The sequence below is a fragment of the Tachyglossus aculeatus genome, chromosome 3, assembly GCF_015852505.1.
Source record: "Tachyglossus aculeatus isolate mTacAcu1 chromosome 3, mTacAcu1.pri, whole genome shotgun sequence".
Lineage (NCBI taxonomy): Eukaryota > Metazoa > Chordata > Mammalia > Monotremata > Tachyglossidae > Tachyglossus > Tachyglossus aculeatus.
The window spans coordinates 10912710-10928041 of record NC_052068.1 but is presented as its reverse complement, the minus strand read 5'-3'; the positions used below and the strand labels follow the sequence as shown (position 1 = coordinate 10928041).

Sequence of the window (15332 nt, the reverse complement as noted above, 5' to 3'; positions counted from 1 at the left end):
CCTATTTACTTGTTGTCTGTCTCACCCCCTCTAGACTGTAAGCCCGTTGTGGACAGGGATTGTCTCTCTTTAACGCTGTATTGTACTTTCTAACTGCTTAGAACTGAGCTCTGCACACAGTAAGTGCTCAATAAATGTGATTGATTGAATGAATGAATGAATGAGTGCAGAGCACTGTCCTAAGCACTTGAAAGAGCACCATATAACAATAAACAGACACATTCCCTGCCCACAACGAGCTTACAGTCTAGAATGGGGGAGACAGACATGAATAGAAATAAATGAATGTCAGATGACTCCTGATGACTCCTCTGCCGCCCGCCTTCTATCTCTCCTTGGCGCTGCCAACCTCTTGCTCCACCCCACCTCACCCACTCACCAACTTGGTCATACTCTCAACCTCATCATCTCCTTTCGCTGCACTGTGTCCACCCTCACCAACTCTGAAATCCCTCTCTCTGATCGTAATCTCACCTGCCTCCTCACTCACACTCCTTTCCCCTGTAAATCCATATTACTCCCTCACAGAGATCTCTGCTCTCTTGACCCCATCCATCTTTCGGGGCGCCTCACACCCCACCTCGCCTCCCTCTCCTCTCTACCCAGTATTGACGATCAGATTACTGCTCTCAACTCTACCCTTTCTACTCAGCTAGACTCCCTTGCTCCCCTTTCCCTTAGCCGCTCTCGTACCACTAACCCACAGCCCTGGATCACTGCCACTGTCTGCCTCCTTCGCTCTTATGCTCGAGCTGCCGAACGCTGCTGGCGAAAGTCTAAACACCATGCCAACCTCGTTCACTTCAAGTTTATCCTTTTCTGCCTTAACTCAGCCCTCTTCTCTGCCAGACAAAACTATTTCTCCTCCCTTGACACCCATGTCCATCATCCCCGCCAGCTCTTCTGTACATTCAACTCCCTTCTCAGGCCCCCGATTCCTCCCCCTCCTCCTTCCCTCACCCCCAACGATCTGGCCTCCTACTTCATTAACAAAATTAAATCCATCAGGTCCGACCTCTCCAAAGTCACTCCCCACCCTTCTCCAACCCCCCGGCTCTCAACACTCTCTGCTACTCTCCCATCCTTCCCAGCAGTGTCCTCAGAGGAGCTCTCCTCCCTCCTCTCAAGTGCTACTCCGGCCACCTGTGCTTCTGACTCCATTCCCTCTCATCTCATGAAATATCTTGCTCCATCCCTTCTCCCCTCCTTAACCTCCATCTTCAACCGCTCACTCTCCACTGGTTCCTTCCCCTCTGCCTTCAAACATGCCCATGTCTCTCCCATCCTAAAAAAACCCTCTCTTGACCCCACCTCACCTTCTAGTTATCGCCCCATCTCCCTCCTACCATTCCTTTCCAAACTCCTTGAACTAGTTGTCTACACGTGCTGCCTCGAATTCCTCAACACCTACTCTCTCCTCGACCCCCTCCAGTCTGGCTTCCGTCCCCTACATTCCATGGAAACTGCCCTCTCAAAGGTCATCAATGACCTCCCGCTTGCCAAATCCAACGGCTAATACTCCATCCTAATCCTCCTCGACCTCTCAGCTGCCTTCGACACTGTGGACCACCCACTTCTCCTCAACACGCTATCCGACCTTGGCTTCACAGACTCCATCCTCTCCTGGTTCTCCTCTTATCTCTCCGGTCGTTCATTCTCAGTCTCTTTTGCAGGCTCCTCCTCCCCCTCCCATCCCCTTACTGTGGGGGTTCCCCAAGGTTCAGTTCTTGGTCCCCTTCTGTTCTCGATCTACACTCACTCCCTTGGTGACCTCATTCGCTCCCACGGCTTCAACTATCATCTCCATGCTAATGACACCCAAATCTGTATCTCTGCCCCTGCTCTCTCCCCCTCTCTCCAGGCTCGCATCTCCTCCTGCCTTCAGGACATCTCCCTCTGGATGTCTGCCCTCCACCTAAAACTCAACATGTCCAAGACTGAACTCCTTGTCTTCCCTCCCAAACCCTGCCCTCTCCCTGACTTTCCCATCTCTGTTGACGGCACTACCATCCTTCCCGTCTCACAAGCCCGCAACCTTGGTGTCATCCTCGACTCCGCTCTCTCATTCACCCCTCGCATCCAAGCCGTCACCAAAACCTGCCGGTCTCAGCTCCGCAACATTGCCAAGATCCGCCCTTTCCTCTCCATCCAAATCGCTACCCTGCTCGTTCAAGCTCTCATCCTATCCCATCTGGACTACTGTATCAGCCTTCTCTCTGATCTCCCATCCTCGTGTCTCTCCCCACTTCAATCCATGCTTCATGCTGCTGCCCGGATTGTCTTTGTCCAGAAATGCTCTGGGCATGTTACTCCCCTCCTCAAAAATCTCCAGTGGCTACCAATCAATCTGCGCATCAGGCAGAAACTCCTCACCCTGGGCTTCAAGGCTGTCTATCACCTCACCCCCTCCTACCTCACCTCCTTTCTCTCCTTCTCCAGCCCAGCCCGCACCCTCCGCTCCTCTGCTGCTAATCTCCTCACCGTACCTCGTTCTCGCCTGTCCCGCCATCGACCCCCGGCCCACGTCATCCCCCGGGCCTGGAATGCCCTCCCTCTGCCCATCCGCCAAGCTCGCTCTCTTCCTCCCTTCAAGGCCCTACTGAGAGCTCACCTCCTCCAGGAGGCCTTCCCAGACTGAGCCCCTTCCTTCTTCTCCCCCTCGTCCCCCTCTCCATCCCCCCATTTTACCTCCTTCCCTTCCCCACAGCACCTGTATATATGTTTGTACATATTTATTTATTGATTGATTTATTTTACTTGTACATATCTATTCTATTTATTTTATTTTGTTAGTATGTTTTGCTGTCTGTCTCCCCCTTCTAGACTGTGAGCCCACTGTTGGGTAGGGACTGTCTCTATATGTTGCCAACTTGTACTTCCCAAGCGTTTAATACAGTGCTCTGCACACAGTAAGCGCTCAATAAATACGATTGATTGAGATATGGACAAAAGTGCCTTGGGGCTGGGAAGGTAGATGAACAAAGGGAGCAAGTCAGGGTGATGCAGAAGGAAGTGGGAGAAGAGGTCATTCAGTCTAATGTATTTATTAAGCGCTAACCGTGTGTAGAGCACTGTACTAAGTGCTTGGGAGAGGGCAGTACAGTCTTTCAGCAGGGCTCCTAAGCAGCGGGGCATGAAGAATGCCAGGCTGCGGATTCCATACTGCAGATCCGGGTCCAGCCTGAACTGGTTCGGACAATTCAATTCAATCATATTTATTGAATGCTTACAGTGTGCAGAGCACTATACTAAGCGCTAGGGAAGGACAAGCCACAGGGTCCCGCCAGGGCAGCCACTCTCAGCCAGCTCCTGCCAGGCCACTGTCTTGCTTCTAGGTTTGGGGATGGGGGGGGACCCAGGCCGGGGCTGCCGGTGGCAGAGGGGTCTGGGCCGAGTTCACGGGGGTGGGGAATGGGGTCCGCAGAGCCGCAGAGGCAGGGACGGCATCTGAGCATGTGGTTACTCTCATCGCAGAGCTTGCAGAAAGCAGTGTAGCCTAGTGGAAAAAGCATGGGCTTGGGAGCCAGAAGACATGGGTTCTAATCTCGGCTCCGTCGCTTGTCCCCTGGGTGACCTTGGGCAAGTCACTTCACTTTGTTGTGCCTCAGTTCTCTCATCTGAAAAATTGGAATTAAGACCACGTGGGACAGGAACTGTGTCCAACCTCATTACCTTGTATCTACCTCAATGCCTAGAACAGTGGTTGGCACATAATAATAATAATGATAGCATTTATTAAGCATTTACTATGTGCAAAGCACTGTTCTAAGCACTGGGGAGGTTACAAGGTGATCAGGTTGTCCCACAGGGGGCTCACAGTCTTCATCCACATTTTACAGATGAGGGAACTGAGGCCTAGAGAAGTGAAGTGACTTACCCAAAGTCACACAGCTGACAAGTGGCGGAGCTAGGATTTGAACCCATTACTTCTGACTCCCAAGCCCGTGCTTTTTCCACTGAGCCACATATAGAGACGGTCCCTTCCCAACAATGGGCTTGCAGTCTAACCTGATTTGTTTGTATCCACCCCAGCACTTAGTGCCTGGCACATAATAAGCACTTAACAAATATCATTATGATTATTATTATCTGACAGACACATTCCATGCCCACAATGAGCTGACAGTCAAGAGGTGGAAATGGACATTAATAGAAATAAATAAAATTATAGACGTGGACATAAGTGCTGTGGGGCCCGGGAGGGGGGTGGATAAAGGGAGTAAGTCAAGGTGACGCAGAGAGGGTGGGAGGCCTCTTGGTGGAAATGTGTCTTCAATAAGGCTTCGAAGGAGGAGAGAGTAATTGCCTGTCAGATATGAAGAGGGAGGGAGTTCCAGGCCAGAGGCAGGACTTGGGCCAGAAGTCGGTGGCGAGATAGGCGAGATCAAGGTACAGAGAGAAAGTTGGCAAAATGTGCAGGCACCAGCTGAGACCCTGTGGCATAGGGGCCACGTGGCCCCAGGCCAGGTTGCCATGCCAGGGGGCCATCTGCCAACATGATGAAGGGGATGTGATGGACAGTGGAAGGTGGCAAGGGGAAGACTTGCCGAGTGGTTCCCTGCCTGGTAACGTCAGCGATGAAGGAGGGGTTCATTCATTCAATTGTATTTATTGAGCACTTACTGTGTGCAGTGAACCGTACTAAGCACTTGGGAAGTACAAGTTGGCAACATATAGAGACAGTCCCTACCCAACAGTGGGCTCACAGTCTAGAAGGGGGAGAAAGAGAACAAAACCAAACATATTGACAAAATAAAATAAATAGAATAAATATGTACAAATAAAATAAATAGAGCAATAAATACGTACAAACATATATACATATATACAGGTGCTGTGGGGAGGGGAAGGAGGTAAGGAGGGGGGATGTGGAGGAGGAGAGGGAAAAGGGGGCTCAGTCTGGGAAGGCCTCCTGGAGGAGGTGAGTTCTCAGTAGGGCTTTGAAGGGAGGAAGAGAGCTAGCTTGGCGGATGGGCAGAGGGAGGGCATTCCAGGCCAGGGGGAGGACGTGGGCCGGGGGTTGACGGCAGGACAGGCAAGGAGCTTGGGGGGCCGCGAAGGGATCGAAGAGGGGCTCATTCAGCAGCTGATTCCCTGAAATGGACATTGGTTCCCTTCCCTCCCCGACAAGCCCGTCCCTGACTTCCTACCCCCGATCGATGTCCTAACCAGCTTTCTTCTCTCTCCAGCAAGCGTGGCTCATTCCTCTCTCCTCCTGCCCCACGTGGACCAGTATGAGGTGGTGTTACCCCATCGACTGCCTTCCTTTCGGGCCAGGAGAGATCTCGCCTTGAAATCCGTAAGACTTAGCCTCTGAAAGTTCTCTGAAACAGTCCTCCTTCTCCCACTGAATAGTCAGTCAATAAATCAGCTCTGTACTAAGTGCTTGGGGGAGTGAGCAGTCAGGATCTCTGCCCTGAAGAAGCTTACAACCTAGCAAAATAATAATAATATTCATTAAGTAGGGATCACGCACCAAAGCACTAATAGATACAAGATAATCAGATTGGACACAGACCTTGTTCCAAGCAAAGACATAGGGAGAGCAGGTATCTTATCCAAAAGGGAGGAAATGATTAATAATAATAATTGTGGTATTTGTTAAGCACTTACTATGTGCCAGGCACTGTTCAAAGTCCTGGGGTGGATACAAGCAAATAGGGCTGGATACAGTCCCTGTCCCACATGGGGCTCACAGTCTCCATCCCCGTTTTCCAGATGAGGTAACTGAGGCCCAGAGAAGTGCCTTGCCCAAGGTCACACAGCAGGCAAGTGACAGAGCTGGGATTAGAACCCAGGACCTTCTCACTTCCAGGCCTGGGCTCTATCCACTACACCACGGAGGGCAAAGGACTTGCCCAAGGCCCCTCAGGCAGAGCTGGGACTAGAACCCAGATCTTCTGACTCCCAGGAGTGGTTTCTTTCCATCAGGGTAGGGGGACTCCCCAGAAGGAACTGGGGATGACTTGATTTCTTTGGATCTTATTTTCAGGCACACCCACTTAAGCTTGGGCAAAGAGGAGTAATAATAATAATAATAATGGCATTTATTAAGCGCTTACTATGTGCAAAGCACTTTTCTAAGCACTGGGGAGGTTACAAGGTGATCAGGTTGTCCCGGGGGGGCTCACAGTCTTCATCCCCATTTTACAGATGAGGTAACTGAGGCCCAGAGAAGTGAAGTGACTTGCCCAAAGTCACACAGCTGACAATTGGCGGAGCCGGGATTTGAACCCATGACCTCTGACTCCAACATCCGTGCTCTTTCCACTGTCATGCTGCTTCTCTGTACAGATGGATGGTGGGCTTGTGGCAATGGATTTGTGGTGGTCGGGGGGTCACAGGTGGACCCACAAGAGCCCCACCAATGCTCAGCTCTTGTCATTCACCCACTTTGGGGGCTACTCCTCCTGGAATCTCCCCTTTATGGAATTGATTGTGCCCCTGGACACCAAGAATCGAGGACCTCTTTCTGGATGTGCCAGGCCGAGCCGAGCCGGGCCAAGCCAGGCCAGGGCCACCACGGAGCCGCCTTGGGTCTGAGGTGTTTCTGTACAAAGATGATCCGGGCAGCAGAGTGAAATATACACTAAAGTGGGGAGAAACAGGAGGATGGGAGATCAGAGAGGAGGCTGATGCAGTAATCTAGTTGGGATAGGATGAGAGATTGAACCAGTAAGGTAGTGGTCTGGATGAAGACGAAAGGGCGGATCTTGGCCATGTTGTGGAGGTGAGACCGGCAGGTTTTGGGGACAGATTGGATGTGTGGGGTGAACGAGAGAGCCGAGTCGAGGATGACACCAAGGTTGCGGGCTTGTGAGGCGGGAAGGATGGTAGTGCCATCTACAGTGACGGGAAAGTCAGGGAGAGGGTAGAGTTTGGGAGGGAAGATAAGGAGTTCAGTCTTGGACATATTGAGTTCTAGATGGCAGGGAGACATCCAGATGGAGATGTTCTGAAAGCAGGAGGAGATACAAGCCTGGAGGGAGGGAGAGAGAGCAGGGGCGGAGATGTAGATTTGGGTATCATCAGCGCAGAGATGATAGTTGAAGCCATGGGAGCGAATGAGTTTACCAAGGGAGTGAGTGTTGGATAGGGACCGTCTCTATATGTTGCTGACTTGTACTTCCAAAGGGCTTAGTACAGTGCTCTGCACACAGTAAGCGCTCAATAAATACAATTGAATGAATGAATGAATGAATGAGGCTCCGAGGGTCAGGAAGCCAGTGGCCACCATTATAAGGAACCGGGTGCCGGGGGTAATAACAATAATAATAATGATGGCATTTATTAAGCGCTTACTATGTGCAAAGCACTGTTCTAAGCGCTGGGAAGGTTACAAGGTGATAAGGTTGTCCCACAGGGGGCTCACAGTCTTAATCCCCATTTTACAGATGAGGTAACCTAGGCTCAGAGAAGTTAAGTGATGTGCCCAAAGTCACACAACTGACAGTTGGCGGAGCTGGAATTTGAACCCATGACCTCTGATTCCAAAGCCCGGGCTCTTTCCACTGAGCCACTCTGCCTGCCATTCCCTCAAGTTTAAGAGAACCCCATGTCCACGCATCTGCTGTTTCTTGCCGTGAAATGAAGTAGACGGGCTCTCCGGTTGCAGGGATGTGCTTCATCAGTCTGGTCAATCTTCAGACCAAGTGGCTGTCATTTTGGGGGGTCTCTCTGAGGGTCTGTGCTGGCACTTTCCAGTGACAGTGGGCTGTTTATTCATTTTATCTGCCCCTCTTTTAATCCATTTTCTGGCACTTTCCAGTGACAGTGGGCTGTTTATTCATTTTATCTGCCCCTCTTTTAATCCATTTTCTCCTCCAGCTCCTTCTTTCTCCTCTTCCTCTTTCCTCTCCTCTTCTTCCTTGTCTTCCTCCCCTTCTTCCTCTTTCTCTTCCTCCTCCTCCTCTTCCCCCTCCTTTCCCCCTCCTCTTCCCCCTCCTTTCCCCCTCCTCTTCCTTCGCTAGCCTCCTCTCCACCCTCCTTTCCCCCTCCATCCTTCTCCTTTTCCTCTTTCTCTTAACCCTGTCCCGGAACCTCCTCCCACTCCTCTCCCCCAACCTTCCTTTCTCCAGCCCACCATTAGATCACTTTTCTGCTCATCAGAGAGTACGTGGGTGGTGGCAAGGAAATGAAACTCATAACAGCCCAGATGTGCTGCTTGGTTACCAACTGTGCTGCTTGGAGGAAGGAGGAAGCAGCAAAGATTAGTTAAGTGATTTTTATCTGCTCCAGGAAGCCTTCCCTTACTAATCTCTCACCCTAATCTCTCGCCCTTCTGTGTCACAGTGACTTCAGGGAAACACCTGAGAGTCAGGGGATCTGGGTTCTAATCCCAGCTCTACCACTTGCCTGCTGAGTGACCTTAGGCAAGTCACTTAACTTCTCTGTGCCTCAGTTTCCTCATCTATGAAATAGGAATTTAATACTCCTTCTCCCTCCTACTTATGGTATGAGCTCTGTGTGGGACAGGGACTTAACAAATACCGTTATTATTAGTTATAGTGTAAATACTAGTACTACTATTATTATTATTAATGGCATTTATTAAGCACTTACTATGTGCTTACACTGTTCTAAGCACTGGGGAGGTTACAAGGTGATCAGGTTGTCCCACGGGGGGCTCACAGTCTTAATCCCCATTTTACAGATAAGGTAACTGAGGCACAGAGAAGTAAAGTGACTGACTTGCCCAAAGTCACACAGCTGACAATTGGCGGAGCCGGGATTTGAACCCATGATCTCTGACTCCAAAGCCCATGCACTTTCCACTGAGCCACGCTGCTTCTCTTAAAATAAAAATCATTTCAGTGTCTGTATCCCCATTAGAGGGTATGTCTCTTGTGGGAAGGGACCATATCTACCAGCTATTTTGGACTCCTCCAAGTGCTTAATGCAGTGCTCTGTACACAATAAGAACTCAATGAATTGATTGATTGATTGATTATATAGGCATTTTGTGCCCCACCTGCCAAGTTCTGCACATAACAGCGAGTTGAATGGATTTCTAGAGGGGCTCTCCCCCCACCTGCCCCACCAAGTTCCACCTTGATTTAAAGGAGTGAGAGACTGTGAGCCCGCTGTTGGGTAGGGACTGTCTCTATATGTTGCCAACTTGTACTTCCCAAGCACTTAGTACAGTGCTCTGCACACAGTAAGCGCTCAATAAATACGATTGAATGAATGAATGAGAGATGTGTTCTTAAACAGAACTCCTCATCTTCCCACAGCAATCCTGGCTTCCCCCTGACTTTCCCATGATTTACGCCATCCTTCCTGCCTCACAAGCCCTAGCCTTGGCATTATCCTCAACTCATCTCTCTCATTCAGTCTGTCACTAAATCCTGTCGGTTCCACTTCCCAATATCACTAAAATCCACCCCTTCTTCTCCATCCATCCAAACAGCTAACTCGTTGCTCTGGCCTTGATGACTGCGTCAGCCTCCTTGCTGACTTCCCTGCTTCCCATCTCCAGCCAATTTTTCACTCTGCTGCCCAGATCATTTTTTTAATAAAACATTCAGTCCATGTTTCTCCACTTCTCATGAGCCTCCAGTGATTGCCCATCCACCTCTGTATCAAACAGAAAACTCCTTAACATTGTCTTTAAAGCACTCAAATCAACCGTCCCCTTCTATCTTACCTCACTAATTTTCTACTCCAACCCAGCCCGTGCGCTTCACTCTAATGTTAACCTTATCACTGTACCTTGATCTGGTCTTTCTCACCACTGACCCCTTGTCCAAACTCTGTCTCTGGCCTGGACTTCCCTCCCTTTCATATCCAACTCTCCCCAACATCAAAAACAAATGAGGTCACTGAGGCCCAGAGAAGTGAAGCACTTACCCAAGGTCACGTGCTTAGTACAGTGCTCTGCACACAGTAAGCGCACAATAAATACGATTGATGATGATGATAGCAGACAAATGGCAGAACTGGGATTAGAACTCAGGTCTTTCTGATTTCCAGGCCCAAGCTCTGTCCACTGCAGCCTTTCAATCATTCATTCATTCAATCGTATTTATTGAGCACTTACTGTGTGCAGAACACTGTACTAAGCGCTTGGGAAGTACAAGTTGGCAACATATAGAAATGGTCCCTACCCAACAACGGGCTCACAGTCTAGAAGGGGGAGACAGACAATAAAACAAAACATGTAGACTGTGTCAAGTCATCAGGACAAATAGAAATAAAGCTAAATGCACATCATTAACAAAATAAATAGAATAGTAAATATGTACAAGTAAATAAATAGAGTGATCAGTCCGTACAAACATATATACAGGTGCTGTGGGGAGGGGAAGGAGGTAGGGCAGAGGGGATGGGGAGGAGGAGAGGAAAAAGGAGGCTCAGTCTGGGAAGGCCTCTTAGAGGAGGTGAGTCTCAGTAGGCTTTCCTGACAAAGCCCTCTTTTCCTTTTCTTCAACTCCCCTCTGCGTCACCATGACTAGATTCTCCCTTTATTCATATCCCTTCCCAGCACCACAGCACTTATGTCCATATCTGTCATTTATTTATTTCTATTATAATAATAATGGTGGTATTTGTTGAGCGCTTACTATGTGCCAATCACTGTTCTATGCGCTGGGGTAGATACAAGGTGATCAGGTTGTCATTCATTCATTCATTCAATCGTTATTTATTGAGCGCTTACTGTGTGCAGAGCACTGTAATAATAATAATAACGATGGCATTTATTAAGCGCTTACTAAGTGCAAAGCACTGTTCTAAGCGCTTGGGAAGTACAAGTTGGCAACATACAGAGATGGTCCCTACCCACTGTACTAGCGCTTAGCACTGTACTAAAGTTGTCCCATGTGGGGCTCACAGTCTTCATCCCCATTTGACAGATGAGGGAACTGAGGCCCAGAGAAGTTAAGTGACTTGCCCAAAGTCACACAGCAGACAAGTGGCAGGGGCGGAATTAGAACCCATGACCTCTGACTCCCAAGCCTCTGCTCTTTCCACTGAGTCACACTGCTTCTCATGGTCTGTCTCCCCCTCTAGCCTGTCAGCTCATTGTGGGCAGGGACTGTGTCTGTTTTATTGTTTTAGTGTACTCTCCCAAGTGCTTAGTACAGTGCTCTATATACAGTAAGCGCTCAGTAAATATGACTGACTGACTCACTCACTCACTCACTGGACGGAGAGAAAAATAGAGATAGCAGTGGAGGCAAACCTTGTAGAAAGAGCATGGGCCCGGGACTCAGAGCACCAGGGTTCTAATCCCAGCTCTGCCCATTGCTTGCTGCGTGATCTTGGGCAAATCACTTTGCTTCCCTCGGCCTCAGTTTCCTCTACTGTAAAATGGGGATTCGATACCTGTCCTCCCTCCTACTTAGATGGTGAGCCCCCTGTGGGACAGGGACTGTGCCTGACCTAATTAACGTGTACCTAACCCGGTGGTTAGAACAGTGTTTGACACATAAATAAGTGTTTAACATGTCTCGTCCTATGCTGTGGAGTCGTTTCCGACTCATAGCGACTCCACGGATACATCTCTCCCAGAATGTCCCACCTCCATCTGCAATCGTTCTGGTAAAGGATCCTTAGAGTTTTCTTGGTAAAAATATGGAAGTGGTTTACCATTGCCTCCTTCCATGCAATAAACTTGAATCTCCACTCTTGACTCTCTACCATGCTGCTGCTGCTGCATCAGCCTCCTCTCTGATGTCCCATCCTCCTGTCTCTCCCCCACTTCAGTCTATACTTCACACTGCTGCCTGGATCATCTTTATGCAGAAACGCTCTGGATATGTTACTCCCCTCCTCAAAAATCTCCAGTGGCTACCAGTCAGCCTACGCATCAAGTAGAAACTCCTCACTCTCGGCTTCAAGGCTGTCCATCAACTTGCCCCCTCCCACCTCACCTCCCTTCTCTCCTTCTACAGCCCAGTCCGCACCCTCCGCTCCTCTGCCACTAACCTCCTCTGCCTTACTGTGCCTCGTTCTCGCCTGTCCCGCCATCGACCCCCAGCCCACGTCCTCCCCCTGGCCTGGAATGTCCTCCCTTCGCACATCCACCAAGCTAGCTCTCTTCCTCCCTTCAAAGCCCTACTGAGAGCTCACCTCCTCCAGGAGACCTTCCCAGACTGAGCCCCCTTTTTCCTCTCCCCTTCCCCATCCCCCCGCCCTACCTCCTTCCCCGCACAGCACCTGTATATATGTTTGTACAGATTTATTACTCTATTATTTTACTTGTATATATTTACTATTCTATTTTGTCAATGATGTGTGTCTAGCTTTACTTCTATTTATTCTGATGACTTGACACCTGACCACATGTTTTGTTTTGTTGTCTGTCTCCTCCTTCTAGACTGTGAACCCGTTGTTGGGTAGGGATCGTCTCTCTATGTTGCCAACTTGTATTTCCCAAGGTAACTGAGGCACAGAGAAGTTAAGGGACATGACTAAGGTCACATAGCACTTAGTACAGTGTTGTGCACACAGTAAGCACTCAATAAATACGATTGAATGAATGAATGAAAAGGTGAGTTTTGACTTGTAGCAGATTACCTGCCATTTGCTAGCCACTGGCCAAGCCAGGAATGGAACGGACAGGCCTCTGCTTCACTCTCCCTCCCATAGCCAGACTGGTAGAGGACTGGAAACTCTCCAGGTGTCATCCTGAGACGGGGTTTAACATGTACCAAAAAAAAAAATTTAAAAAGAAGAAGAAGGGAAGGGGAGAAGTGATCTCAATCCCGAGCCCGTGTGGTTAGGGAACTCCCCGAAGCAGGAAGGAAGTTCTGCAGTAGAGGGTAGAGAGCAGAGAGGAGCTGCACAAGAGGAGGGGATTGCAGGGAGGCTCTTGTGTAAATAGCTAAATACGGTGAACAAAGCAAGTTATTTCATGTTGTATGTGACAAGGGGGAAATCACGTAAGAGCTACTCAGGCTGCCACGAGAGGCAGGACAAAAGCTTCCCATCAGGGGCATTTAAGTGCCTAGTGAGCAGTGTCACAATAATTGTGGTATTTGTTAAGCGCTTACTATGTGTCAGTCACAGTACTAAGCTCTGGGCACTGTACTTTCCCAACTGCTCAATAAATACCATTGCTCAGCTGATCGACTGATCTATATACTCCGTGCTAAGCCCTTAGGAGACCCCAGCAGTAGCAGCTCACGGGAGCCCTGCCCTCAGTAACAATAACTATGGCATTTGTTAAGCAATCAATCAATCAATCATATTTATTGAGCACTTACTGTGTGCAGAGCACTGTACTAAGCGCTTGGGAAGTACAAGTTGGCAACATATAGAGACAGTCCCTACCCAACAGTAGGCTCACAGTCTAAAAGGGGGAGACAGAGAACAAAACCAAACATACTAACAAAATAAAATAAATAGAATAGATATGTACAAGTAAAATAAATAAATAAATAGCTTGAAATTTTTAAATGGCTCACTGACTTTTTGGGTTTCATCAGTATGTAATTATTAAAGAGACTGAATTATTCAGCTAAACCAAAGAACATCTTTTTTAAACCTTCAATACTGTAATGAACCACCAGTTATTACCTGACACCTAAATACTGTACACAAATAACAATGAAATCAATCAATCAAAGCACTTACTGTGTACCAGGCACTGTACTAAGTGCTGGGGTGGATACAGGCAAATCGGGTTGGACACAGTCCCTTGTCAAACGTCTCAAGTCTCAATCCCCATTTTACTGATGAGGTAACCGAGGCACAGAGAAGTGACGTGATTTAGCCAAGGTCACAGCAGACAAGTGGTGGGGGTGGGATTTGAACCCAGATCTTTTGACTTCCAGGACGGTGTTCTTTCCACTAGGCCATGCTGTTTCTCAGCAATGCACTTCTGGCTCCCAGTACTACTTAACTGGTGAGAAAGTCACTGACCTAGTGAGCTCCTGACTACTAGGCCTGGGCTCTAACCACTAGACCACCCGACCTTTGACATTTTGCAGCCAGAAGGTCACAAAAAATGAACAATCTGTAGAGGGAAATTACTAATTAGGTAAAGCCTCTCAGCTCAGTTTGCTTCTGTCTACTGGGACATCTAGGGAAGACATGTATATCGATTCCTGGAGCACTGGGATTGTGACTCTCAACTCTGTTGTACTGTCCTCTCCCAAACACTTAGTACAGTGCCCCGCACATACTAAGCGCTCAATAAATACCTTTAAAACATAAAGGCTCCTCACTGAGCTAGCTCACGTTATCCGAAAGCCTCCAGACCTTTTGCAAGTCTCACTTCCTACCTGGAGCCTATTATGGGGAAAGAACCAACAGCTTGGAAATGACTATCAATCAATTAATCAATTGTATTTATTGCATGCTTACTGTGTGCAGAGCACTGTACTAAGCGCTTGGGAAGTCCAAGTTGGCAACATATAGAGACAGTCCCTACCCAACAGTGGGCTCACAGTCTAGAAGAGGAGCTCACCCTAGTGAATAGAGCACGGGGCTGGGAGTCAGAAGGACCTGGTTTCTCATCCCAGCCCCACCACTTGTATGCTGTGTGACCATGGGCAAATCACTTTACTTCTCTGGGCCTCAGTTTCCTGTCAGTAAAATAGGGATTGAGACTGTGAGCCCCACGTGGGACCGGAACTGTGTCCAACCCAATTTGCCTGTGTCCACCCCAACTCTCAGTACGCTGTTGGGTAGGGACTGTCTCTATATGTTGCCAACTTGTACTTCCCAAGCGCTCAGTACAGTGCTCTGCACACAGTAAGCGCTCAATAAATATGATTGATGATGGAACATAGCACTTCACCACAATTGTTACTACTAATACGGTAATACTATTACTATTATTATTACTATTAGAGAAGCAGCATGGCTCAGTGGAAAGAGCATGGGGCTTTGGAGCCAGAGGTCATGGGTTCAAATCCCAGCTCTGCCAATTGTCAGCTGTGTGACTTTGGGCAAGTCACTTCACTTCTCAGTGCCTCAGTTACCTCACCTGTAAAATGGGGATTAAGACTGTGAGCCCTCTGTGGGACAACCTGATCACCTTATAACCTCCCCAGCGCTTAGAACAGTGCTTGCACATAGTAAGCGCTTAATAAATGTCATTGTTATTATTATTATTATTAGATATTAAACTCCCAACTGTGCCCGGAATCCTGCCTGGTCCAGAGGCTCTCCCGGGGACAAAAGTGTAAGAAGAGATGTTTTTCGTCGAGTCTCCTCCTCTCTGTCTGTGTTTTTGTCTCACTCCCACTGTGAGTTTTATTGAGCAAATTCTAGGGGTTTCTGAGAAACTGCTGTTATCTGTATCATTAAGATTCTTCACATTATCATTGGCAGCAGTAATAAGCGATGGTATCAGTCCACCGAGGGCTAAGAGTTGACGGTTA

General features: G+C 48.6%; 1 protein-coding gene across 1 annotated transcript in view; it reads left to right on the top strand.

The window, feature by feature from the left end:
* The window catches only part of ADAM8 (ADAM metallopeptidase domain 8), a 104781-nt gene that overhangs the window by 13097 nt on the left and 76352 nt on the right, over nt 1-15332 (top strand). The window contains exon 2 of the mRNA XM_038743317.1: nt 5190-5299. Coding sequence (XP_038599245.1) covers nt 5190-5299 — 110 coding nt within the window. The remainder of the gene's footprint in view (nt 1-5189; nt 5300-15332) is intronic.